Here is a 27,299-nt window from a genome sequence, read left to right as displayed (position 1 = left end):
AAAATACGAATCTGGCAATATCTGTCTATTAGTAATTTGTATATATATGGTTTTACTAACATTAAATGAGACAAAGTTAATTTGTCTCCATTCAATGATCTTAGATAGGTCTTGATTTATAGAGATGGCTGCTCTGAGCTGTGAGTTAGAGATATTAAACTTTGTAAATGGGTGTTTGAGTTTGAATGAACTGTGAAGTGTTGAGTCACCTGCAGATGAATGGATGGGATTGTGGGTGACAGACAAGAGATCATTAATATGAACTAGGAACAGGGTTGGCGCCAGAACTGGTCCTTGCAGCACGCCAGCTTTAATTGAGTGGAAATTGGAATATATATCATCTACTTTTACTCTTATTTTTCTGCCTCTGAGATAAAAGCAGAGGTACAAAAGATGTTAGTCCATAGCAAAGGAGTCTGGAGAGCAGAGAATGGTGCTACACTCTGTCAAAAGCTTCAGAAATATCAAGGGCTATTGAATGAGTTCCTCCGTGTTGATCAATTGATTGATGGATGATATGAGTCAGGAGATTGAGTATATCAATGTTAGATCTTTCGTGGCGAAGTTGTTGGATTCAGGGAGTTTAACTATGTGCTTATTAGTTAAAATTTCAAAAACTTTACCAAGAGAAGATGTGATAGCTATTTGTCTGTAATGAGAGGGGTCAGAGGAACTTCCTTGCTAGCACTGGGTGGATATTGGCTTCCTTCCATGAATTAGGGTATGAAGAAGTACATATGAATAGTCTGAATAATTTTGCCAGAACCAAGGTAAGATCTGGCAAACACTTTTTAAAAACAATTGAGGGAAATCCATCTGACCTGGAGCTTTGATGGTTGGTAAATTGTCTAGGATGGATTTTATGTATCTATACTGTTTTTTTTTAAGTGGAACAATTTCGGGAGAGACAAATTCTTGTACTCTGGCTGACTTTCTTTACGGTAGAATTTCTGGCAAATGTACTGGCAAGGACATTCTCTTTACCACGCAGGTCATTTGTAATGTTGCCATCTGAAGAATATAGCAGGGTAATGTGTGATGACTTGTTAAAGTTATTATTGTAAAAATTGAGAGCTGACCAGAATATTGTATTGTCATTACGATTGTTAAGTAGTGTTGATGATTGATTTTGAAGAAAGTTTGATTTGGCGAGATTTATTACAACTTTTGCATGGTTTGTAGCAATTTTAAATTGACAGTGTGATTCAGATGTTTTTTTTTTATTATTGTCAGTAAGAGTTATATGCTGATGACTTATGGGTCTTTGCTCTGGCACAACTGCTATAAAATCATTTTGATGAGTTTGATCTTTTAGTGAACTGTTGACTTGGTATGAATAATTCCATACCAGCTAGTATTAAGTCATTAATGTGGGACTGGGTAGAACTGACATCACTAGAGAAGAAAGACTGCCATGGAATGTTATCAAGATAATTTCCAAATCCACCTGTCAAACTGATATCGGGTCACCCTGCCAGGTTCAGAATGGGGAGATTTGGAGGAGCCGAATATTGAGCCTTTGATGAGATTGTGGTCAGAGGATCTAACGGGTGATAGTACTTCTATCCTGTACTGTTCTGGATTATTTGTCAGGAATAGATCCAAGAGATGGGCGTTATGGTCAGGATTATCTGTTATTCTGATTGGTTGCTTTACACACTGTCGGAGATTAAACAGTTCTGTAAACAACTTGCATTGTACAGTAGATCAGTTTCGTCAGTCCTGACAGAATGCGAGAACCATTCTGCTGTAAATTATGTACGTTAAAATAACCCAAAACGGCAATTTTGGTGCTAAAAACAAGGTTAACGTTACTCAGCTGTGTGGATATGGAGTTAATTAAACTGGGTTCTGAAGTAGCCTTGGAGGAGCGTGTGGTGAAATGCTGAAACATGGGGGAGAGATAGTAGTAGAATGCATGTGGAAGATGTGGAGATTGGCCTAGGAGGAAGGTAGAGTCCCGGAGGATTGGAAATCAGGTATAATTATTCTCTTGTACAAAGGGAAAGGGGAAAAAGAAGTGTGTGGTAATCATAGGGGCATTTGTTTTCTTAGTATAATAGGAAAAGTGTATGGTAGGATACTTATTGACAGAGTTAGAGAAAGAACAGAGGAATTAGTTGGAGAAGAACAGGGAGGCTTTAGGAAGGGAAGAGGTTGTGTAGATCAGATATTCATTCTTAGATCTTTAGTGGAAAAGTTTCTAGAGGAGGGAAAGAAGTTGTATGCGGCTTTCATGGATTTGGAGAAAGCATATGACAGGGTGGATAGACAAGGATTGTGGAAAGTATTAAGAATATATGGAGTAGATGGGAAGTTGTTGAATGTTGTGAAGAGTATGTATGATGATGCTAAGGCTGCAGTGCGTGTGGATGGTGAACTAAGTGAATTTTTCTCTTTGAAGGTTGGATTGAAACAGGGATGTATCATGTCTCCATGGTTGTTCAATCTGTACATGGATGGGGTAATAAAAGAGGTACAAGGTAGGGTAGTGGATGTTGGAGTGGCCCTAGTGAGAGAGGATAGTGTTTGGAAACTCCCTGTACTGTTGTTTGCAGATGATACTGTATTGTTGAGTGAAGACGAAGGGGATCTGCAAGGCTTGGTGGATGAGTTTGGGAGAGTGTGTAAGAAACGGAATCTAAAGATGAATGTAGGGAAGAGTAAAGTGATGGTCTTTGAGAGAGGTGAAGTCAGTGAATGTACAGCGAGGTTGGATGGTGAGGAATTGGAAAATGTGAGTACGTTTAAGTTTATGGGTAGTGTGATGAGTAGGGATGGAGGTTTGGAGGGTGAAGTGCTTGAAAGGGTACAGCAGGGAAGAAAGGTTGCTGGTTCCTTGAAAGCAGTGATAAGAAACAGGGAAGTGAGCATGGAAGTGAAAAAGTTACTACATGACAGTATTGTGATACCAACTCTAACGTATGAAAGTGAAGCTTGGACGTTGTTGGAAGGACACAAGTCAAGAGTGAGAGCAGTGGAAATGAGTTATTTAAGAGAAGCCTGTGGAGTCACATGGAGAGACAGGCTGACGAATGAGGATATAAAGAAGCGTTGTGGTGTGGATGTGGATGTGATAGGAAGCGTTATGAGGAATACACTGAGGTGGTTTGGCCATGTGGAGAGGATGGAGGGTGAAAGACTGACGAAGAGAATGTATGTGAGTGAAGTGGAGGGGGGAAGAGGGAGGGGGAGGCCGAGGATGAGATGGAGGGATGGGGTGGAGAGGTATATGAGAGAGCGGGGTGTGAGTGAGCAGGACAGTGAAATGGCGGGGGACGGCGACTTGGAGGCGATTTGTTTGTGGCCACCCCAAACGGGATTGAGGCGTCTGGAAATAGATATATAGATATATTTTGATAATTTAGTTTATACAATGAGTAATGAATATTACTTGAAGTGAAGTTAAAAACAGTGTCAACTGCAAATTTAGATATGATATAACAACATGTGCCACCCTTATGATATAGCCTTTATATATACAGTATATATATATATAGATAGATAGATAGATATAAATATATATGCAGAAACTTCACTTCACCGTGAAGATACTGTATGTATGCAAAATAACCACAGAAGAAATGGAAGGAGCGACAGTGAGTACTTTCGTATATTACATCTTTAGACAAAGTGAGACAGAAACATAAAGGGTAGAGGTCTTTTATGCACACCCGCAGCAGGGGTGGCACACAGAACAAAGGATGGCCTGAAATAAAGCTAATCGATACACAGAACAATTGGTACCTATCTTTTTACCTGCGGCTTAGTGTCACGGGGTTTTTATATTATCACGGTAATTTTGAAATAAATGGTTAAATATTATTTAAACTGATAATAATATTCAATAATATTGAAGAGCAGAGACAATGATTGTCTTGCTACATCAAGCAATGATTACGCTGCTTCTTCGCACGACTCTCTGAGAACGAGAATTTATAAACTTTCTCCACAGTACACAGCAGAGACTAATTACTCACAATTGCTGAATTACTGTACTGTTAGCCTCTGGAGAAAGTTACTTCACCCTTGACAATAAATAACTAATACTAATAACAATAATCAGGTCCTTGCTGATGCTTAACTCCTATGGCACAACGGATTTTAAGTTAATACAACAAGACTGGTCTAAGTACCAGTTATGAAAGCAAAACGTTTATGCAAGCTAGGAGCTATATGGGAAATAAGCTTAATAATGGAGAAATGAAACAAGATTTTACTTTAAGCTCAAGGAAAAGAACTGTTAAATTTATTAATTACAAAAAATAAATTTAACGTTACAATTCAAATCAATTAAATGAGAGGCACTCACTCGCACAAAAGCTAAATACTTACGCCTAGGAAAAACACCTTAATTAAACTCTTATAACTAGGGAAATACAAGAAGGAAATACTATAGTCGATGAATGCTGCGTATCACCCAAGTTGAACTAGGATGGAAGTACTGAAGAACTGTGGAGTTTGGGTACTAGCTGACCTCACACTGCTCGCACAGGACCTCTCTCCGTCGCAGCAACAACTGGACTGAATTCAAATCGTGGGAAAGAAAGGCGGAGCACTAAGCCGTATTTTCTAACGGTCGAGTGAACGAAACGCGCCCAAAACAATCGCTCATCGGAAGCGCTAATGTCTCACACAGAGACGATCACGTATGACAATGAAAAACTGATTTGACAAGGCTTCCGTCCGAATGAGCGGTTAACTGAACGAAAAACAGTGAGTTTTCCACTAATAGTTCGTGGCCTCTCACAAAAAGGGAAATGTCGCGAATTGATTCGTGACATTACGCCCCATGAAAATTAAATCTTTCTTCCTTCAGAAGAAAGATTTCAATATACATACATATAAATCCTAACTCAGTCACACAAGATTCACACTGTGGTGTGTGTGCTATCCTGCTACAGGAGAAAGTCGCAGTCGCCAGTGAGCGAAAAAACCTCGTATTTACGTTAATAGAAGCAAGCTTGAGGGAAAAACTCCGTGACGACGGTGAAAATCCTGTACTCAGGTCAAACTGAGCGAAAATTCGCTACATTTACACTGACAACTAATTGTTGTGTAGCGTGGTGTATGTAATACACGGTGTAGGTGTGACAGTTGTAGTGTAACTGTACCTACGTGTAAAATGACACAGTAAATAATATGGCGCGACGTGAAGGCAGAGGAGAAGAGGCAGCAGCGTGCGGCAGATGATCAGCTGGTCCGCACAGCAAAACTGCTACACCCATTGCTGAACCTGCAAAACCAATTAAGGTGGAGCATCAAAAGTGTCAATGAGACAAAATTCTTATTATGTTACAATTACTCTCTCTGGCTAGCAGTCAGTACATGCTATGAAAAGTACACTCGAGGTCGCCATTAATTTTAGCACGATTATGATCAGCAAAGTTGAGAATCCCTGTGCAAACTCGGGTCTTCCATAGCCTCGAACCGCACACGGGTCCTCAACCTGTGCCTCAACCTACAGTACTTATATTAATATCGGAGAGCTGAGAAACCTTGTGCAAACTTGGGTCTTCCATAGCCTCAAGTCGCCTCTGCAGAGTTCTCACTTCCCCCTTAACCTACAATACAATACTTATATTAGTACCGGAAAGCTGAGAATCCTTGTGCAAACTTGGGTCTTCCATAGCCTCAAGTCGCCTCTGCGGAGTTCTCACTTCCCCCTTAACCTACAATACAATACTTATATTAGTACCGGAAAGCTGAGAATCCTCGTGCAAACTTGGGTCTTCCATAGCCTCAAGTCGCCTCTGGGAGTTCTCTCTCCCCCTTAACCTACAATACAATACTTATATTAGTACCGTAAAGCTTAGAATCCTCGTGCAAACTTGGGTCTTCCATAGCCTCAAGTCGCCTCTGCGGAGTTCTCTCTCCCCCTTAACCTACAATACAATACTTATATTAGTACCGGAAAGCTGAGAATCCTTGTGCAAACTTGGGTCTTCCATAGCCTCAAGTCGCCACTGCGGAGTTCTCTCTCCGAACTTCCCCTTAACCTACAGTACTTCTATTAGTACCGGGAAGCTGAGAATCCTTATGCAAACTTGGGTCTTCCATAGCCTCAAGTCGCCACTGCGGGAGTTCTCTCTCGAACTTTCCCCTTAACCTACAGTACTTCTATTAGTACCGGAAGCTGAGAATCACCTTATGCAAACTTGGGTCTTCCATAGCCTCAAGTCGCCACTGCGGAGTTCTCTCTCGAACTTTCCCCTTAACCTACAGTACTTCTATTAGTACCGGGAAGCTGAGAATCCTTATGCAAACTTGGGTCTTCCATAGCCTCAAGTCGCCACTCCGGATGTCTCTCTCGAACTTACCACATAACCTACAGTACTTCTATTAGTACCGGGAAGCTGAGAATCCTTATGCAAACTTGGGTCTTCCATAGCCTCAAGTCGCCTCTCAACTTCCCCCTTAACTTAAGGTACATAATATGCATGTACAGGCCCTGGACATACTGTGTCCTGTGGGGCCAATGGGCGAGACATCAGGTCTGCACCCACTTCACCACTACCCTGTCTCTCAACTGACTCAGAGATTACAGGTGTGGTTATGAAAGGCACAGGAAGGACATGTCCCTGATCAGTGGTGATACTTTGGCACACACTGCAGGAACGGACAAAACTGTCTATGTCTCGTCCCATCCCTGGCCAGAAAAAGTCAGCTCGGATACGGCCCTGGGTCTTCCTTTTGCCCAGGTGACCTCCTGAGGCTGGACAATGACCCCATTGTAACACTGCTGGGCGGTACTTGGCGGAACGACAAACTGCAGTCGAACCTCGCCCTCGGGTGTTCGTGACTCACAGTAGAGCCGTCCTTGTTTGCGAAGGAACTTGGCTCGACCTCCCCGTGAATACTTAATCACTCGACCCTTTTGTTTATTCCGCACGGCAGCAAGTGTCGGGTCAGAATGTTGTTCTTGTACAAGTTGACTGCACATCAGATCTTGCGGCGATTCAATGATCACTGGGGTGACACAGTCTGGAGCCTCAGTCATGGCTCGTGTCACCGCAGCAGCCGAAGTCTGAGTAGCGCCATCGGAGCAACTATCCTTGACTCCATTAATATTGCCTACTATTAAGTCAAATAGAGGCTCTGGCATGACAACTGCAAGTGTCATACCAGTATAAAATGGAGATGCCACCTGGATACATGCCTCAGGGAACAATCTCACTGATCCATCAATAAGCTTTGCATGGATCTGTCGACCTGTATACTGCTCAGGCCGAACTAAACTCTGCTTAACAGAGCAACCTGAGGAACCATTGTCTCTCAGGACCTTCACAGGAATGCCTTCCACAAACCCTGGCTGAACAAGGAAGGTACTGTCACCTGTGGGAGGGCCTGTGGAGGAAGCAGCTAGCCACTCATGAGGCTGCTGAATTGATGTGGCAAACATTGTGCCTTGAGGGTTATATACTTGAGAAGATGGAACATTGGCCATCTGTGGAGGGGTTCACTGTCACTGTGGGACTAGTGAACTGTGGGGAAGTACCCACACTGGTAGGGACGTGACCACCGTGCTGCTGCTGAGGAATGAAGGCTGCATTTGCTTCCTGCCTCTTTTGAGCTGGTGGTGAAAAAGTTTGTCCCGACGGTCGGTTGCGTGGCTGATACTGCTGCTGGTTGGGGTGCTTGTTGTACCGCTTCCACTCAGGTTTCTGAGTGTTTTGCCCTGGTCCTTCCACTGCGGTTTTGGACCTTGGCCATTATTCTGAGAATGACCTTGTTGCTGGGATTCAGTCTGAGACTGCTTCCCAGACTTATCAGTATCTTTTCTGCTCCAGGTGTTTTGCTTACGAGGCTTGATACTCGTAAGCAGTAAACAAAACGTCAGCCTTCTCTGCCATTTGGCTGGCATCTTTCACCTGGCAGATCTTAAGCTGTGCTATGAGCTCTGCAGGCCACGACCTCTCTAGCTGTGTACGCAGCATAAGGTCAATTATCCCCTCACTGCGTGGAAGGAGTTTCATCTTTCTCCATCCACTCATTTAAGTAAGCTGTGAGACGATCAAGGAACTGAACAGCTGTCTCCTTGTCTTGGAGACGAGCTCGCATGAACTGAACTTTGGCGTCGTCTACTGTGAGACCATACGCCTTAATGAGTGCAGCTTTCATCATCTCATATGTGAGATTGTCTCCACGAATTCTGTGGAGAATATCGAGGGCGGGGCCCTCAAATAAACTAAGGAATTGGAGCCGCTTAGCTGCCTCATCAGTTGATACATGTCTGCCATGTCCTCAAAACGAGCTATGTACGGCTCGATTCGCTCGCTTTCCTTGTATGAAGGAAGCTTGATGTGTGGTGTCACCATAACATGTGCAGGGAGAGCGCTCGTGGAGCTTGAACTAACTGCACCAGATGTGTCTGAACCCAAGGAATCTCGCTTGAGCTTCAGCACTTCAAGTTCATGTTCTCGTTCTTTGTCTCGTTGTTCACGCTCGTATTCGCGCTGTTCTCGCTCTTGTACTAGCTCGTGTTCGCGTTGTTCTCGCTCGTATTCGCGCTGTTCTCGCTCGTGTTCGCGCTGTTGTCGCTCATGTTCACGCTGTTCTCGCTCATATTCGCGCTGTTCTCGCTCACGTTCACGAGCGTCTTTCTCACGTTCTTGCTCGTAATTGAACCGTGAGAGAACGTAACTCTGTATTTTCTCTGGGTCTGTGAGACCAATATCTTTGGCTTCCTGTACATAAGCACTGGCTGCCATGATGCTAGCTCAATTTACTAAGTAACCGAAACTGAGTACTGACTGCTTAGCGACGAATACTAATGACACAAGTAAAGAGTACAGACACAAGCTAGTGGTGACCAGTCTTATCTAGTTAACTGGCAAAAATAAATAAAAAATGTAAATGACTGGGAAGGCTCAATAATAAACACAATGGGTACGCCGACTTCCCAGGAGCGAATAAAATCGTCTGGCGTTACCAAAAATAAACTAGAGTTAAGTACTCTATTGATTTATAAAGCAAAAACTCACTTGCTAAATTAACGGTAAACACCAGTAAGCTTGTGCCTATAAACTTTAATGATAAATACCTAAATATGAATGAGTGAGCACTATCTCGTGAATAGCTTTAGAGCTAGGAGTTAATATCCTGGAATGAGGTCGCCAATTGTCACGGGGTTTTTTATATTATCACGGTAATTTTGAAATAAATGGTTAAATATTATTTAAATTGATAATAATATTCAATAATATTGAAGAGCAGAGACAATGATTGTCTTGCTACATCAAGCAATGATTACGCTGCTTCTTCGCACGACTCTCTGAGAACGAGAATTTATAAACTTTCTCCACAGTACACAGCAGAGACTAATTACTCACAATTGCTGAATTACTGTACTGTTAGCCTCTGGAGAAAGTTACTTCACCCTTGACAATAAATAACTAATACTAATAACAATAATCAGGTCCTTGCTGATGCTTAACTCCTATGGCACAACGGATTTTAAGTTAATACAACAAGACTGGTCTAAGTACCAGTTATGAAAGCAAAACGTTTATGCAAGCTAGGAGCTATATGGAAATAAGCTTAATAATGGAGAAATGAAACAAGATTTTACTTTAAGCTCAAGGAAAAGAACTGTTAAATTTATTAATTACAAAAAATAAATTTAACGTTACAATTCAAATCAATTAAATGAGACGCACTCACTCACTCGCACAAAAGCTAAATACTTACGCCTAGGAAAAACACCTTAATTAAACTCTTATAACTAGGGAAATACAAGAAGGAAATACTATAGTCGATGAATGCTGCGTATCACCCAAGTTGAACTAGGATGGAAGTACTGAAGAACTGTGGAGTTTGGGTACTAGCTGACCTCACACTGCTCGCACAGGACCTCTCTCCGTCGCAGCAACAACTGGACTGAATTCAAATCGTGGGAAAGAAAGGCGGAGCACTAAGCCGTATTTTCTAACGGTCGAGTGAACGAAACGCGCCCAAAACAATCGCTCATCGGAAGCGCTAATGTCTCACACAGAGACGATCACGTATGACAATGAAAAACTGATTTGACAAGGCTTCCGTCCGAATGAGCGGTTAACTGAACGAAAAACAGTGAGTTTTCCACTAATAGTTCGTGGCCTCTCACAAAAAGGGAAATGTCGCGAATTGATTCGTGACATTACGCCCCATGAAAATTAAATCTTTCTTCAGAAGAAGAGATTTCAATACATACATATAAATCCTAACTCAGTCACACAAGATTCACACTGTGGTGTGTGTGCTATCCTGCTACAGGAGAAAGTCGCGGTCGCCAGTGAGCGAAAAAACCTCGTATTTACGTTTAATAGAAGCAAGCTTTGAGGAAAAACTCCGTGACAGCGGTGAAAATCCTGTACTCAGGTCAAACTGAGCGAAAATTCGCTACATTTACACTGACAACTAATTGTTGTGTAGCGTGGTGTATGTAATACACGGTGTAGGTGTGACAGTTGTAGTGTAACTGTACCTACGTGTAAAATGACACAGTAAATAATATGGCGGCAGCGAAGAGGCAGAGGAGAAGAGGCAGCAGCGTGCGGCAGATGATCAGCTGGTCCGCACAGCAAAACTGCTACACCCATTGCTGAACCTGCAAAACCAATTAAGGTGGAGCATCAAAAGTGTCAATGAGACAAAATTCTTATTATGTTACAATTACTCTCTCTGGCTAGCAGTCAGTACATGCTATGAAAAGTACACTCGAGGTCGCCATTAATTTTAGCACACGATTATGATCGGCAAGTTGAGAATCCCTGTGCAAACTCGGGTCTTCCATAGCCTCGAACACACACGGGTCCTCAACCTGTGCCTCAACCTACAGTACTTATATTAATATCGAGAGCTGAGAAACCTTGTGCAAACTTGGGTCTTCCATAGCCTCCAAGTCGCCTCTGCAGAGTTCTCACTTCCCCCTTAACCTACAATACAATACTTATATTAGTACCGAAAGCTGAGAATCCTTGTGCAAACTTGGGTCTTCCATAGCCTCAAGTCAGCCTTCTGGGAGTTCTCACTTCCTTAACCTACAATACAATACTTATATTAGTACCGAAAGCTGAGAATCCTCGTGCAAACTTGGGTCTTCCATAGCCTCAAGTCGCCTCTGCGGAGTTCTCTCTCCACCTTAACCAACAAAACAATACTTATATTAGTAACGGAAAGCTGAGAATCCTCTCGTGCAAACTTGGGTCTTCCATAGCCTCAAGTCGCCTCTGCGAGTTCTCTCTCCCCCTTAACCTACAATACAATACTTATATTAGTACCGGAAAGCTGAGAATCCTTGTGCAAACTTGGGTCTTCCATAGCCTCAAGTCGCCTCTGCGGAGTTCTCTCTCCACCTTAACCAACAAAACAATACTGATATTAGAACAGGAAAGCTGAGAATCCTTGTGCAAACTTGGGTCTTCCATAGCCTCAAGTCGCCACTGCGGAGTTCTCTCTAGATCTTCCCCCTTAACCTACAGTACTTCTATTAGTACCGGGAAAGCTGAGAATCCTTATGCAAACTTGGGTCTTCCATAGCCTCAAGTCGCCACTGCGGAGTTCTCTCTCGAACTTTCCCCTTAACCTACAGTACTTCTATTAGTACCGGGAAGCTGAGAATCCTTATGCAAACTTGGGTCTTCCATAGCCTCAAGTCGCCACTGCGGAGTTCTCTCTTGAACTTTCCCCTTAACCTACAGTACTTCTATTAGTACCGGGAAGCTGAGAATCCTTATGCAAACTTGGGTCTTCCATAGCCTCAAGTCGCCACTGCGGAGTTCTCTCTCGAACTTTCCCCTTAACCTACAGTACTTCTATTAGTACCGGGAAGCTGAGAATCCTTATGCAAACTTGGGTCTTCCATAGCCTCAAGTCGCCTCTCAACTTCCCCCTTAACTTAAGGTACATAATATGCATGTACAGGCCCTGGACATACTGTGTCCTGTGGGGCCAATGGGCGAGACATCAGGTCTGCACCCACTTCACCACTACCCTGTCTCTCAACTGACTCAGAGATTACAGGTGTGGTTATGAACGGCACAGGAAGGACATGTCCCTGATCAGTGGTGATACTTTGGCACACACTGCAGGAACGGACAAAACTGTCTATGTCTCGTCCCATCCCTGGCCAGAAAAAGTCAGCTCGGATACGGCCCTGGGTCTTCCTTTTGCCCAGGTGACCTCCTGAGGCTGGACAATGACCCCATTGTAACACTGCTGGGCGGTACTTGGCGGGAACGACAAACTGCAGTCGAACCTCGCCCTCGGGTGTTCGTGACTCACGGTAGAGCCGTCCTTGTTTGCGAAGGAACTTGGCTCGACCTCCCCGTGAATACTTAATCACTCGACCCTTTTGTTTATTCCGCACACGGCAGCAAGTGTCGGGTCAGAATGTTGTTCTTGTACAAGTTGACTGCACATCAGATCTTGCGGCGATTCAATGATCACTGGGGTGACACAGTCTGGAGCCTCAGTCATGGCTCGTGTCACCGCAGCAGCCGAAGTCTGAAGTAGCGCCATCGGAGCAGCTATCCTTGACTCCATTAATATTGCCTACTATTAAGTCAAATAGAGGCTCTGGCATGACAACTGCAAGTGTCATACCAGTATAAAATGGAGATGCCACCTGGATACATGCCTCAGGGAACAATCTCACTGATCCATCAATAAGCTTTTGCATGGATCTGTCGACCTGTAGACTGCTCAGGCCGAACTCAACTCTGCTTAACAGAGCACCCTGAGGAACCATTGTCTCTCTGGACCGTCACAGGAAGGCCTGCCACAACCCCTGGCTGAACAAGGAAGGTACTGTCACCTGTGGGGAGGGCCTGTGGAGGAAGCAGCTAGCCACTCATGAGGCTGCTGAATTGATGTGGCAAACATTGTGCCTTGAGGGTTATATACTTGAGAAGATGGAACATTGGCCATCTGTGGAGGGGGTTCACTGTCACTGTGGGACTAGTGAACTGTGGGGAAAGTACCCACACTGGTAGGGACGTGACCACCGTGCTGCTGCTGAGGAATGAAGGCTGCATTTGCTTCCTGCCTCTTTTGAGCTGGTGGTGAAAAAGTTTGTCCCGACGGTCGGTTGCGTGGCTGATACTGCTGCTGGTTGGGGTGCTTGTTGTACCGCTTCCACTCAGGTTTCTGAGTGTTTGCCTCTGGTCCTTCCACTGCGGTTTTGGACCTTGGCCATTATTCTGAGAATGACCTTGTTGCTGGGATTCAGTCTGAGACTGCTTCCCAGACTTATCAGTATCTTTTCTGCTCCAGGTGTTTTGCTTACGAGCTTGATACCCGTATGCAGTAAAGAATGCGTCAGCCTTCTCTGCCATTTGGCTGGCATCTTTCACCTGGCAGATCTTAAGCTGTGCTATGAGCTCAGCAGGCCACGACCTCTCTAGCTGTGTACGCAGCATAAGGTCAATTATCCCCTCACGCGTGGAAGGAGTTTCATCTTTCTCCATCCACTCATTTAAGTAAGCTGTGAGACGATCAGGAACTGAACAGCTGTCTCCTTGTCTTGGAGACGAGCTCGCATGAACTGAACTTTGGCGTCGTCTACTGTGAGACCATACGCCTTAATGAGTGCAGCTTTCATCATCTCATATGTGAGATTGTCTCCACGAATTCTGTGGAGAATATCGAGGGCAGGGCCCTCAAATAAACTAAGGAATTGGATCCGCTTAGCTGCCTCATCCAGTTGATACATGTCTGCCATGTCCTCAAAACGAGCTATGTACGGCTCGATTCGCTCGCTTTCCTTGTATGAAGGAAGCTTGATGTGTGGTGTCACCATAACATGTGCAGGGAGAGCGCTCGTGGAGCTTGAACTAACTGCACCAGATGTGTCTGAACCCAAGGAATCTCGCTTGAGCTTCAGCACTTCAAGTTCATGTTCTCGTTCTTTGTCTCGTTGTTCACGCTCGTATTCGCGCTGTTCTCGCTCTTGTACTAGCTCGTGTTCGCGTTGTTCTCGCTCGTATTCGCGCTGTTCTCGCTCGTGTTCGCGCTGTTGTCGCTCATGTTCACGCTGTTCTCGCTCATATTCGCGCTGTTCTCGCTCACGTTCACGAGCGTCTTTCTCACGTTCTTGCTCGTAATTGAACCGTGAGAGAACGTAACTCTGTATTTTCTCTGGGTCTGTGAGACCAATATCTTTGGCTTCCTGTACATAAGCACTGGCTGCCATGATGCTAGCTCAATTTACTAAGTAACCGAAACTGAGTACTGACTGCTTAGCGACGAATACTAATGACACAAGTAAAGAGTACAGACACAAGCTAGTGGTGACCAGTCTTATCTAGTTAACTGGCAAAAATAAATAAAAAATGTAAATGACTGGGAAGGCTCAATAATAAACACAATGGGTACGCCGACTTCCCAGGAGCGAATAAAATCGTCTGGCGTTACCAAAAATAAACTAGAGTTAAGTACTCTATTGATTTATAAAGCAAAAACTCACTTGCTAAATTAACGGTAAACACCAGTAAGCTTGTGCCTATAAACTTTAATGATAAATACCTAAATATGAATGAGTGAGCACTATCTCGTGAATAGCTTTAGAGCTAGGAGTTAATATCCTGGAATGAGGTCGCCAATTGTCACGGGGTTTTTTATATTATCACGGTAATTTTGAAATAAATGGTTAAATATTATTTAAATTGATAATAATATTCAATAATATTGAAGAGCAGAGACAATGATTGTCTTGCTACATCAAGCAATGATTACGCTGCTTCTTCGCACGACTCTCTGAGAACGAGAATTTATAAACTTTCTCCACAGTACACAGCAGAGACTAATTACTCACAATTGCTGAATTACTGTACTGTTAGCCTCTGGAGAAAGTTACTTCACCCTTGACAATAAATAACTAATACTAATAACAATAATCAGGTCCTTGCTGATGCTTAACTCCTATGGCACAACGGATTTTAAGTTAATACAACAAGACTGGTCTAAGTACCAGTTATGAAAGCAAAACGTTTATGCAAGCTAGGAGCTATATGGGAAATAAGCTTAATAATGGAGAAATGAAACAAGATTTTACTTTAAGCTCAAGGAAAAGAACTGTTAAATTTATTAATTACAAAAAATAAATTTAACGTTACAATTCAAATCAATTAAATGAGACGCACTCACTCGCACAAAAGCTAAATACTTACGCCTAGGAAAAACACCTTAATTAAACTCTTATAACTAGGGAAATACAAGAAGGAAATACTATAGTCGATGAATGCTGCGTATCACCCAAGTTGAACTAGGATGGAAGTACTGAAGAACTGTGGAGTTTGGGTACTAGCTGACCTCACACTGCTCGCACAGGACCTCTCTCCGTCGCAGCAACAACTGGACTGAATTCAAATCGTGGGAAAGAAAGGCGGAGCACTAAGCCGTATTTTCCAACGGTCGAGTGAACGAAACGCGCCCAAAACAATCGCTCATCGGAAGCGCTAATGTCTCACACAGAGACGATCACGTATGACAATGAAAAACTGATTTGACAAGGCTTCCGTCCGAATGAGCGGTTAACTGAACGAAAAACAGTGAGTTTTCCACTAATAGTTCGTGGCCTCTCACAAAAAGGGAAATGTCGCGAATTGATTCGTGACACTTAGCTTCTGCTCACCTGCAGCAGGGAGTGGCACACCACAAATTATGACCTGAATTTAAAAATGAACTATACACAGAACAGTAGGTACCTGACTTTTTTTTTCTTAAGGATGCACCTGACAAAAGAGGGGTAATTACTGTGGCTTAACTTAAGACCTAGAGGCTTAATGCTAGGTGTCCCACACAGGTGTGACTGCACTACCAGATGACAAGGAACAATCAGTTGTTAGTCTGGGGAATACTGCTTCAAAATAAATTCAGTTAACAATTTATTACACTTAAATGACCATAACTCATGTTTACATTCTTTTCATATGTACTAGAAATTAGGCAAGATTCTATTACATTTCTTTCATCAAAGCTTTTTAATCTTGCTTGAATCTTAGGGCCTACCCAGTCAATATGGTGATCACTGGATGCTTTGTGCTGAAATAAAATACTACTCTGTTGGGCTGTCCTTATACTATATTTATGTTATGATCTTCTGGTTTCCAAATCTTCTCCAGAGTGTCCCATGTAAAATTTGTTACAGCTTTTACGCGGGATTTTGTACACAACGCCTGAATTACTGAAGGGGCTGTTCTTGATGAGTTTTTTTTTTTATTTTTTATGGTGTTCTCATATTTGAAAACTACTTATACATTAAGTTTCTTCAGTATGGGAACAACATCAAGAAAATTTTCATGAAAGAGGACAACGATTCTTTGAATATTCTGGTGATCTGCCTTATAAGTTTTCCCTTCAAGGAGAGAAAGAGAGAGAGAGACGGTTATGCTGGTGTCAAGCAGTATTTACTGCCACATCATTCTTGTGTCAAAATCTCACAATAACTTCTCTCCTCTCCCCAGCAATAACTGAGTGCAGCAAACCAAGGACGATGGAGTTTTGCCAGTCTCAGTTGGACAATTGCGGCCAGGTAAAACAATTCGCATTATTTTGGCTACCTTAATTTCTACACCTGTTCAACGTTTGGCAACAACACACACTCTCTCTCTCTCTCTCTCTCTCTCTCTCTCTCTCTCTCTCTCTCTCTTTCGAAGTTTGCTCTCATTCAGCCTGTCTATAACTATAAGAAATTCAACTGCTGTCGTGTTTGATGTTTTTATGCGTTGTTTTTTATATTGTATTTTATATGATGTATAATGACTTGATTAGTTTGTATATTTTTTCTTTATACTTATCTTTGTGTCTGTTTCCAGTGTCTTTTTTGTCATAATGATTGAAATCTAGTGGCATTTAACCAAGCCGGTTGCACCACCAAGAAAAATTCTTCCATCCATCTATTAATCAAACCTGTCTTCATCAGAACGATCTCATCTCCTTTATTTCTAAAGTCTTTGAATCTGTCTTAACCCCTCAATGGCGGCCAGAGTCGAGTGACATTTAGCCTGTAAATGGCCGCAGGCGTTGTTTGAGCACGGACTATAAAAAACTGCAAAAATTTTTGGGAAGTGAACCAACGTTCTGAACATCTTCAGACTGACCTACATTACACGCCCATACACCTCATCAAGCAGTTCAGAGCCTGCTGCTGTGATGAATGGATTTTCAATTTCTTTGCTCCTGGCCATGCCTATACAAGCACAAGTACACCCATTATCTCAACCCAGGAAGAAAATATCATCTTTTTCCTCTCGCAAAATACACACAACCACCTGTTTACCATTATAAATTAATACAGGCACAAGCAAAAAAGACATGATAATAAGTGAAAAATACACATTTGTCTTAGTATTTTTACCTATTTGCTCAGGTTTGTTGTACTGGTTTGGATCATTCCATGCAGTGCAACTTGTAGAAACTGAAAACTTTCGGGAAGTGAACCAACATCTGGGACATGATACTGACCTTCACTTCATGCTTTAACACCTCATCTGTCAGTTCACCACCTGCTGCCATAATGAGTGGATGTACGATGTTTTCGTTCGTGTCCATGCCTAAACACACATAGTTAAACCCATTATCTCGACCCAGACGGAAAATATCATCGTTTTCCTTCCTTGCAAAACACACACAGCCACCCTGTTTACGATTATAAATAAACATAGGCATGAACAAAAAAAACAAAAAAAAAACATGAAAATAAAAGAAAAATCAATTTTGTTTGGTATCATTATATATTTGCTCAGGTTTGTTGCACTGTTTTGAATCATTTTACATATTCTTTACCTTTTACAAAGCATAACAGGATAGTTTTCTGTATTCACGTGATGCTTTCTTGGATGAAAAGAACTTCCCTTCCTGCTCGTGCGAGGTGCAAATGGCAGGTTGTCTCAATTCTGACCGTGTAAAGTGTTCGGAAACATCCAGTTGTACCCTGTTTCCTTACCCAGGCAGAAAATATCACACATTCCCACACTCACGACTGACAGACAGCGACATAAATTGCAAAAATAATGAGATAAAATGATAAAGACAGGTGAACATGTTATTACAGAAAAATACGTTTTCTCCCGTCTGTAAACATATTTATTTCTGCTTTGTCTCTGTATTCATAATAGTTAGACTTATTCGTAGTTTTGAAACTGCATTATGATTCTATTTTTAACCATGTACGTTGTGTGGGAGCTGCAAGTTGCAACTCAACTTCCCTATTGCTAATCGGATCTGACCCTCCACTTTCATCTCCCGTGGGAGAGCCAAGCCTCGGGGGACAGGCAATTTTCTCATTTAGGACCGAAAATTCAGCCATTTCACTCCCTTTTCCAAGCGTGGGCACAACGATAACGTAAAAGATAACTTGACACTACCGTAAACATTTTTAATATAAAAAAGCTGACAAAAATATTCATATATATTTTTTTTAACCTATAACATATTATGTACTGAAATCATTTGATATCATCATATGTAATATATGTGGAACATTTCAGCACTATTCACAATGTTTTGGGGGGTAAAAAGAAATGATAACAACACATGCGATGTTGCAGTGCTGCAGCACCTCTTGGCGGCGGATATCAGTTGCTGATATTTCTGCAACTTTCGTGCTCCATTGCAAGCCACAGAATGGGTCTACGAAGCAGGGATTTGCACTGTTAGGTGCGTCTGAACTTTCTCTTCAATATGGCAAGAAAAAAATAAATTTTCAAAACTTAAGAAAACGACCCCAGCATCGGCCTGGGATGCACATAAAATTTCGGACTGACGGCCATGGAGGGGTTAATTTAATTTAATGATTCTGAAGCATCTTTCCATACGTAAACATTTCTCTGACCGTCAGTATGGATTCCGTCTGGGATGCTCCACTGGCGATTTTTAATTAGGGGGGTTCAGTTGTATATACGGCTGACTGTATATACTTTTATCTTCACTAAAGTTATAAGGTGTTGCACAATGAAACTCGAGTATATCATAGGATAAAAAAGTTAAAGCCAGGACAGGTGTTATTAAATTTTATGACTGAGTTCTCGTAAAACATAATATTAAGTTTGGATGAATATCGCTGCACCCTCTCAGTGGACATACCATGGTAGTAGTAGAAGTAGTAGTAGTAGTAGTAAATAGTAGTAGCAGTAGTAGTAGTAGTAGTAGTGGTAGTAGTAGTAGTAAGAATTGGGACCCCAGATTCATCTGAATGTGAACCCAGTGACTACAGGCTGAAGTTACCCTTCTCCTGAAGACCACCATCTTCCTGTTGGGGGATAGGGCGTGGGTTAAGAGAGGTTTGTATAATCAGTTAGTGGGTCCACCAGATCATATCAGTGCCACCACTTGAAGGGGTCCTTCACCACCGGACATTCCGTAAACAGAAAAAAAATAATAATAATAATAATAACATGGTGATAAATATCAGTCTCTAAAAAGTCAGATTAAATTTACCATGCTTGACAGTCAGGGCAGACTCGTTAGGTAGAATCTGGGTGGGTTAAGTCTTTATGTTTTGGTGATCAGCAGATGTATTCTACTTGCATGAATCTCCCTTTGGACTTTACTAGAAAATTTCCAAATCCAAGTCAGTTTATACTGTGTAGTGTTCTATCTCACCATTTCCTGCCGGTGTCGGCTGGAGGGTTTGGGGGCGGGGGAGAGCCTTCTTTTTTGCCATCTCAGTTTTATTCTTATAGTTTAATCACACTCTTGTAGGAGATGCATAGCATGAGCCAACTGGCCTACTGCATTTATCTTCTCTTCTTATGATCTTATTTTCTTACGTATAAAATGAGAAGTGTTATATCTCCCAGACTCACCCTGCAAGACCTATTGTAAATGTAAACTAATGGGTCTTAATTATTTATTATTATTCTTTTTTAACCATGTGGCTTCTAGTACCGTAATGAGATATGGTTGCCCCAGTCTGATTATGAAAAGCAAATGAGAAAGAAAACAATATCAGCTTGGTTCTATGGGCTGTATTCTCGTGCGATTAGGAAGTTTACTATAACCTCTTTTTTTTCTTTCCTTCTTTATTGTCATTTTGGTCTACAGGGAGGGGTCTGTGTTAGAGTGCATCCCAGCTGAGAGTGGGCAGGCAGTTGCCAGCCAGAGCAGGTTAAGGCGGGAGGTTTTAAACCACAGTAGCTCATACACTTGGCCACTTCCAATTCTATTTCTTTGGGTACACTTAGTCATTAAGTCATATTGGCATTGTCTGACTGAGTACTTACAGAAAAGAAGAGGCATCGTCACACCTTTGTCGTCCTCCCAAGCAAAATCAGGTATTATGGCTGGTTAACATCAGGTTAGACCACAATTGGTTAGGTATAGGTTGGTTTAATGTCAAAACACAGTTTTTCTAAAGATTTTTATGGTTTGGTTACCCAAATTCTTTCATCTACTCCCAAGCGAACATGCAATGATGCCGCATTATTTCTTGCTGAAAACTCTCCAATGTTGCAAATATGACTGGATGACTAAGAGTAATATCTATTTATCTATATACCTAGGCCGCTTCCACCAAAGAAAGGAAGACAGCCGAGACAGGACGACACACTCCCAATTTGCTCATCCGCACAAACACATTCATTCTCACCTTAGCCCCAAAGGAAGAAGAGATAAATGCTGACCGCACCACTCTGCACGAGGGCCAACTGTGAGTGCAATTAAAGACATCCTCGGCAGGACCCGACAGCAGAGCTGGTTTACCCCTACCATATCATAATGGACCCATCCCCTTACCGGCACCTGACTCGATCAGCTGATCAGACCTAATGCGGGTGCATATCCCCTCAGGGCCGCGTCATCATTTATTCATTCACAATTTCTCTCCAGTCATTTCTGTCATGCGCAGCCACTCTCCTTCCTCAACAGACATTCCTCTTGCATCCAACGCTCTCTTCACATTGTCCATCCATCCTATTCGTGGTCGTCCTCTCAGTCTTACACCTATCATATCCACTCCAGTTATCTTTTTCACCAATCGCTCATCATTCATTCTCTCCATATGCCCAAACCATTGCAACACCCTCTGTTCAACTTGATCAGCCTTCTTCCGCACAACTCCAGCTCTTCTTCGCACTTCATCATTTCTTACTCGATCCATACGCGTCACTCCACACATACTCCTCAGACACCTCAACTCCATTACATTCAAACTTTTCCTCTCTCTTACACCCATATTCCACGTTTCAGACCCATAATATGCAGTTGGTACCACAACACCCTCATACAGCCTTCTCTTTACATCCATTTTAAGTAAACGACGTCTAAACCCTTTTTTCAATCCTCCGAGCACCTTTCCTACTTCATTAAATCTAAACTTCAATTCTGCATCTATTCTTCCATCCACAGCAACATGTGACCCTAAATACTTAAAACACTCTGCCTCCTAAAGCAACTCACCATTCAAATCTGTATTCATCCTCCTACTATCTACCAACCTTGTACACTTCATTACTTTACTCTTATTCTCATTTACTCTCAATTTCCTACTTTCACACACTCTCCCAAACTCGTTTACCACTGTCTCAATCTCTCCTCTGAATCAGCCACCAGTGCAGTATCATCCGCTAACAGCAGCTGATTCAGATTCCACTCTCTACCATCAGCATTCACCAGACTCAAACCTCTCCCTAAAACTCTTGCAATCATATCCCTTACAACACCATACATATGAATATTAAACAAACAAGGCAACATCACACATCCCTGCCGCAGCCCCGCTCTTGCGGGAAACCAATCACTCACAGTATATCCCACTTTTACACACGCTCTACTATTTACATAAAATCTCTTCACTCTTTTTAGCAACCTACCATGCTGCCTGGAACCACTGTCTGACTCACTTCTTCATTTCTGCAACATGTGCGGCCTTTCCTCTAACTTTCGCTCTGTTGATCACCACCTCTCTTCCTTTAAACCTCACCTTCTCTTCCTAACTGAGACTCAGCTCTCTGAGGCAACTGACAGCAAACCCTTTTCTGTGCCCTCCTACTTTCTCTATACTCATTTCAAAACCGAAGGTGGCTGTTGTGTATGTATACGCAACGACTTATCTTGCTCTTGTGTTCCTGAACTTGATTCTCATGAATTCTCTACTTTCTGGCTTCGGCTTTCCTGTCATTCTCTGATTAAATATATCTGCACTGTTTACTTATCCACCAATTCTACTTACTATGATAAATTCGTCGACAATCTTACTTCTAAGATGGAACACATCATATCCATTTCTCTTTTCTATGAAATGTTCATTCTAGGAGATTTCAACGTTCACCACCACCTTTGGCTCTCCGTTCCTTTCACTGATCCACCTGGTGAACAAGCCTACATCTTCTCCATCCTTAAAGACCTAGAATAGCTTGTACAGCATCTTACCCATATCCCTGACCACCATGGTGAGAGCTCCAACATTCTTGACCTCTTCCTTACAACTAATCGTTCTGCTTACACTGTTAATCTTTCCTCTCTGTTTGGCTTCTCCGATCACAGCCTTATTACCTTAACCTGTCCTATCGCTCCAGTGCAGCCTGTGGATCCTCCAAAGAAATGGCAATTGTGGTAATTTGGAGCTGCAGATTGCAAGACCCTCAGGCAGTACTTATTTAATTTTCCCTGCAATGATTATTACTTCCTTGGCTGGGAGCCATCTGAATGTGCCTTGCGCATTTTGGAGGTTATTCTCTCGGGCATGGAAGCATACATTCCAGTCTCAAATCCCTTGACTAATGCAAGAAAACTTTGGTTTAATCACTCTTGTTCTAATGCTCTTCACAACAACGAGAGGGCCTATAAAAGGTACCAGAGTCAATCCACCCCTGAATGACATCTTTTTTATGTTTCTGCCCGGAATCATGCTAAGTCTGTTCTTCACTCTACTAAAAATAATTTCATCTGTAGTAAATGTTCTCAACTCTCCAATTCGAATTCTTCCCGCTTCTTCTTGCACCTTGCCAAAAACCTTTCTAACAACTTTACCTTATCATCTTTCCCTCCTCTTTTCTACTCAGATGGCTGTAACTATTTCTTCTACTGATAAAGCAGATCTCTTCACTCAGACTTTCTCCCCCAGTTCCACCTTAGACGATTCCCATGCTGTTCCTTCATCACTTCCTCCCTCTGACTTCCTTATGGCTGTCGTTGAAGCTTCTTCAGATGATGTATTTTCTGCCATCAATGGCCTCAATACTAACAAAGCATATGGGCCTGATGGAGTCCCTCCTATTGTCCTCAAGAGCTGTACTTCTGTGCTTATACCCTGCCTAGGCAAACTCTTTCACCTTTGTCTATCATCTTGTACCTTTCCTTCATGCTGGAAGTTTGGTCTCATTCAGCCTGCCCCAAAGAAGGGTGACCGTTCCAAACCCTCTAACTATCGTCCAGTTGCTTTAACATCCTATGTCTCAAAAGTTTTCCAGTCAGTTCTTAACAGAAAAAATTTAAATCACCTTTCCTACGACAACCTTCTTCCTGATCGTCAGTATGGGTTCCATCAGAGACGCTCCACTGGCAATCTTCTCACCTACCTTTCAGACTCCTGGTTATCCTCCTTTCGGGACTTTGGCGAAAGCTTCGCCATTGCACTTGATATCTCAAAGCCTTTCGATCGAGTCTGGCATATATCTTCAGTTTCCAAACTGCCCTCTTACGGCTGCTATCCTTCTATCCGTGCCTTCATCAATAGCTTCCTTTCTGGTCGTTCTATAGCTGCTGCTGCAGACGGCCATCGTTCTTCTTGATCTATCAACAGTGGTGTTCGTCAGGGCTATGTCCTATCACCAACTCTCTTCCTTTTATTCATTAATGACCTTCTGTGCTATACATCTAACCCAATCCACTCGTACACTGATGATTCCACCCTTCACCTTTCCATTCAGTTCCCGGAATGTCCATCTCAGCAGTTACTTCAACAAACAAGGGATCAGGCTATGGCACACCTAATGTCCGACTTGGCTCGTATCTCTGACTGGGGTAAATGTCATCTTATTATTTTTAATGCATCAAAGACTCAATTCTTACACCTATCAACCTGAGATTATCTTCCATAGGAGTACCAACTAATGTTTAATGATATCCAACTCAATCCTGCATCATCCTTGAACATGCTTGAGGTTTCATTCACTCGGGACTTATCTTGGAAAGATCATACCACCTCTCGTAAAATCTGCTTCCAAGAGATTAGGTGTGCTAAGCTGACTCCGTACCTTCTTTACTCCTACATAGTTGTTGACTTTATACAGTTTTTTTTTTTCGCCCCCGTGTAGACTACAACTCTCATGGGTGAGGAGGCTCCCCACATACAACTCTTCTCAATAGGGTGGAGTCAAAGGCTTTTTGTGTCATGAACTCTCCTCCTCTTACTGGCTTCCTTCAACTTCTGTCTCTTCGCCGCACTGTTGCATCTATATCTCTTTTTTATTGCTACTTCAATGGTCACTGCTCTGAACTGTCTGCTTGCATCCCTTCACCTCTACGATGGGTGGGTAGCTCCCGTCTAGAAACAAACTCTCACCCCTTTTCTGTCCAACTCTTTAATGCAAGAATTAACTGTTACTCCCAGTCCTTCATTTATGCAACAGGTCAAGTCTGGAACTGTCATCCTCCGTCTGTATTTCCTACTTCCTATGATCTCCAGTCTTTAAAAGACAGTGTGTCCAGGCATCTCGAAATGAACGGATCTTGAATTTGGCTCTTTTTTTTTTTTCTTGGAAGGAACGGTTTCCAGGCTCCTGGCCTTTGGTTCCTTCTTCCTTGTATTAAAAAAAAAAAAAGTCCATACAGTCTTAAAACAGCTCACAAAGCCTCCCTATCAATTCTATCACACGCCTTCTCCAAATCCGTGAATGCCCAACACACATCCTTACCTTTCGCTAAATAATTTTCACACACGTGTCTCACAGCAAACACCTGATCCACGCATCCCTTCCCTCTCCTAAAGCCACACTGCTCATCAAGAATCACTCCCTCTGTACCCTCTCTAACTCTCATAATTAACACTCTACCATACACCTTACCTACAACACTCAAAAGACTTATACCCCTAAAGCTAGTACATTCATACTTATCACCTATTACCTTTATACAACAGAACCGTACAAGTACTTGCCCGGTCATTTGGCACCATACCTCTCACATAACACACATTCAACAATCTTACAACTCTCAGCAATAGTCACTCCACCACCTTTCTTGCATTCCACAGCACACCCATCCATACCTGCAGCTTTCCCTGCTTTCATCACCTTTACTGCCTCCTGCACTTCCTCCATCGTGAGCAAAGTATCATTCAACTCTCCCAGACATATATGCCTTGCACCCTTCCATCTGCCACAATCTCAGCCTCCTTTTCCTCCTCTACATTTTACAGTCTTTCAAAATACTCCTCCCATCCCTTCCTTACCGCATCCATCTCATTTAACATCCGTCCACCCTCTTCTTTTACTCACTCTTCGTTCCCAGACTCTCCCTTTCACACCCTTTTCACTTATTCTGTTGAAAATTCTCAGTCAACCACCTACCCCACCTCTCATCTGCTGCCACTTTAGCACATGCATAGGCCTTCTCGCCCTATTCCTCTTTTCCTTATACCTTCCGTATTACACCTCATCCTTCCTCTGCAGCCACACTTTATATACATGTCTTTTCTCAGCCACAGCCATGCCTACTTCCTCGCACACCATTCACATCCCTTGCTTACACCACCACCCACTTGTCTCACATGACACACCTCTTCCGCATGCCCCAGCACAGCATTCTTAAACAACTGCCATTCCTCCTCCACACTGCCATTTTCCTGATCTTTCACTGCATTCCAGTCCTCTTTCAGTTTCTCCGGATACTCTATCATTTTCTCTCTTTTATCCAATTCACTCAATTCCAAAACCTCCCTGCCACACCTAACTCTCCTAGCTCTCACGAATCACTTACTCTTAACTTGCCCTCCACAAGGTAGTGGTCAGACATACCTCCACCCTCCCCTCCCAAACTGTCACATCCAACAAACTTCCTCTTACATTCCTGGACGGACACAACCACATAGTCCATTAATACTCTATCAACAACCCTTCCACCCTCCTGTCTCACCCATGTATACTTATAAATATTTCTTCTCAAACAAGGTATTTCCAATCACCGTTTCTCAATCAACGGAATCCCTATCATTCATTCCCCATTTTCATTTCTTCCAGGCACACCATGCATAGCAACTACACCTTCAGCTGCTACATTTCCCACTCTAACTTTCAGATCCCTCATCATTACCACATTCACAGTCGCTCCAAAACTCTGCAGACACTCATCAACATTATTCCAGAAAGACTCCCTCTCTTCTGCATCCCTTTCGCTACCAGGCCCATATGCACTCACAAATACCCACAACTCACGTTCAAATTTCGCTTTCATCCACATCAGTCTCGATGACATCTCCTTCCATTCAATCACACTGCTGCACTTCCGGGCTTGTGAACAAGGCCTTACCATCTCTTGTCCTTCCTCAGTCAACACCTAACATGCTTCCATTCACACTTCCAAACTTCGACTCACTTTCTCTTTCATCTTTGTTTCACTCAAAGCTAACACATCCAACTTTCTTCTAAAAAACATTCTCCCAGTCTCCTCCGTTTTAGCCTCAGTCGTACTACATCCACGCACATTCATAAACCCAATCTTTATTCATAGACGCTTTCATTTTTGTTTCACTCAAACCGAACACATCCAAGTTTCCTTTCACAAACATTCTCCCAGTCTCTTCCCTTATAGCGTCAATCGTACTACATCCACGCACATTCATATACTCAATCCTCAGGGTACGAGGATAACTCAATCCTCCATCCCAGGTATTTTTGTATTTGAAGAAGAAAAACACCTGGCCACACTGCCAGCGGTTGCAAGCAGGTACCAGCGTGAGCTCGCGTAGGTTCGTGCAAGCATAATTGACAGTTAACTTGAACTCACGCATGCAAGATGGATGTAGAGCAACTTAACATTGAGGTTTCAGTAACATCATCTATATGGGAGACTTGCCATATGATGCACAGTGACAGAGCATTTACTCGTATTGCACAGCAGCAGGAGAGTACTGCGGGAAAAAAAAAGGTGTATCCAGTCATTTTATTTTTATATACATAAACATACTCATCTGGTGACAGCCTTTTTGTCCATGAATTTCTATTACAAGGGAAATCAAAATTTACGGTATAGTTACCGTGAGTAGCCTAATAAAAAAGATAATTAGGCTGAAAATTGCACGACTAAAATAATTGGACTACTGCAAAGCTCTATTCGTGAGCAATTAAGCAAAACTTATGTGCTTTTGCATACGTACTGAG

At 42.6% G+C, this 27,299-nt stretch overlaps 1 protein-coding gene across 1 annotated transcript in view; it reads left to right on the top strand.

Annotated features, from left to right (window-relative positions):
- Positions 1–27,299, top strand: part of LOC145395528 (uncharacterized) — an 86,188-nt gene that overhangs the window by 9,273 nt on the left and 49,616 nt on the right. Inside the window, exon 2 of the mRNA XM_080269136.1 lies at positions 16,446–16,513. Coding sequence (XP_080125262.1) covers positions 16,446–16,513 — 68 coding nt within the window. The remainder of the gene's footprint in view (positions 1–16,445; positions 16,514–27,299) is intronic.

The sequence above is a fragment of the Coenobita brevimanus genome, chromosome 31, assembly GCF_032717465.1.
Source record: "Coenobita brevimanus isolate Jiangsu-jjx chromosome 31, ASM3271746v2, whole genome shotgun sequence".
NCBI classification, from domain to species: Eukaryota; Metazoa; Arthropoda; class Malacostraca; order Decapoda; family Coenobitidae; genus Coenobita; species Coenobita brevimanus.
The sequence above is the reverse complement of the archived record's forward strand: the minus strand, read 5'-3'. Positions and strand labels throughout refer to the sequence as shown.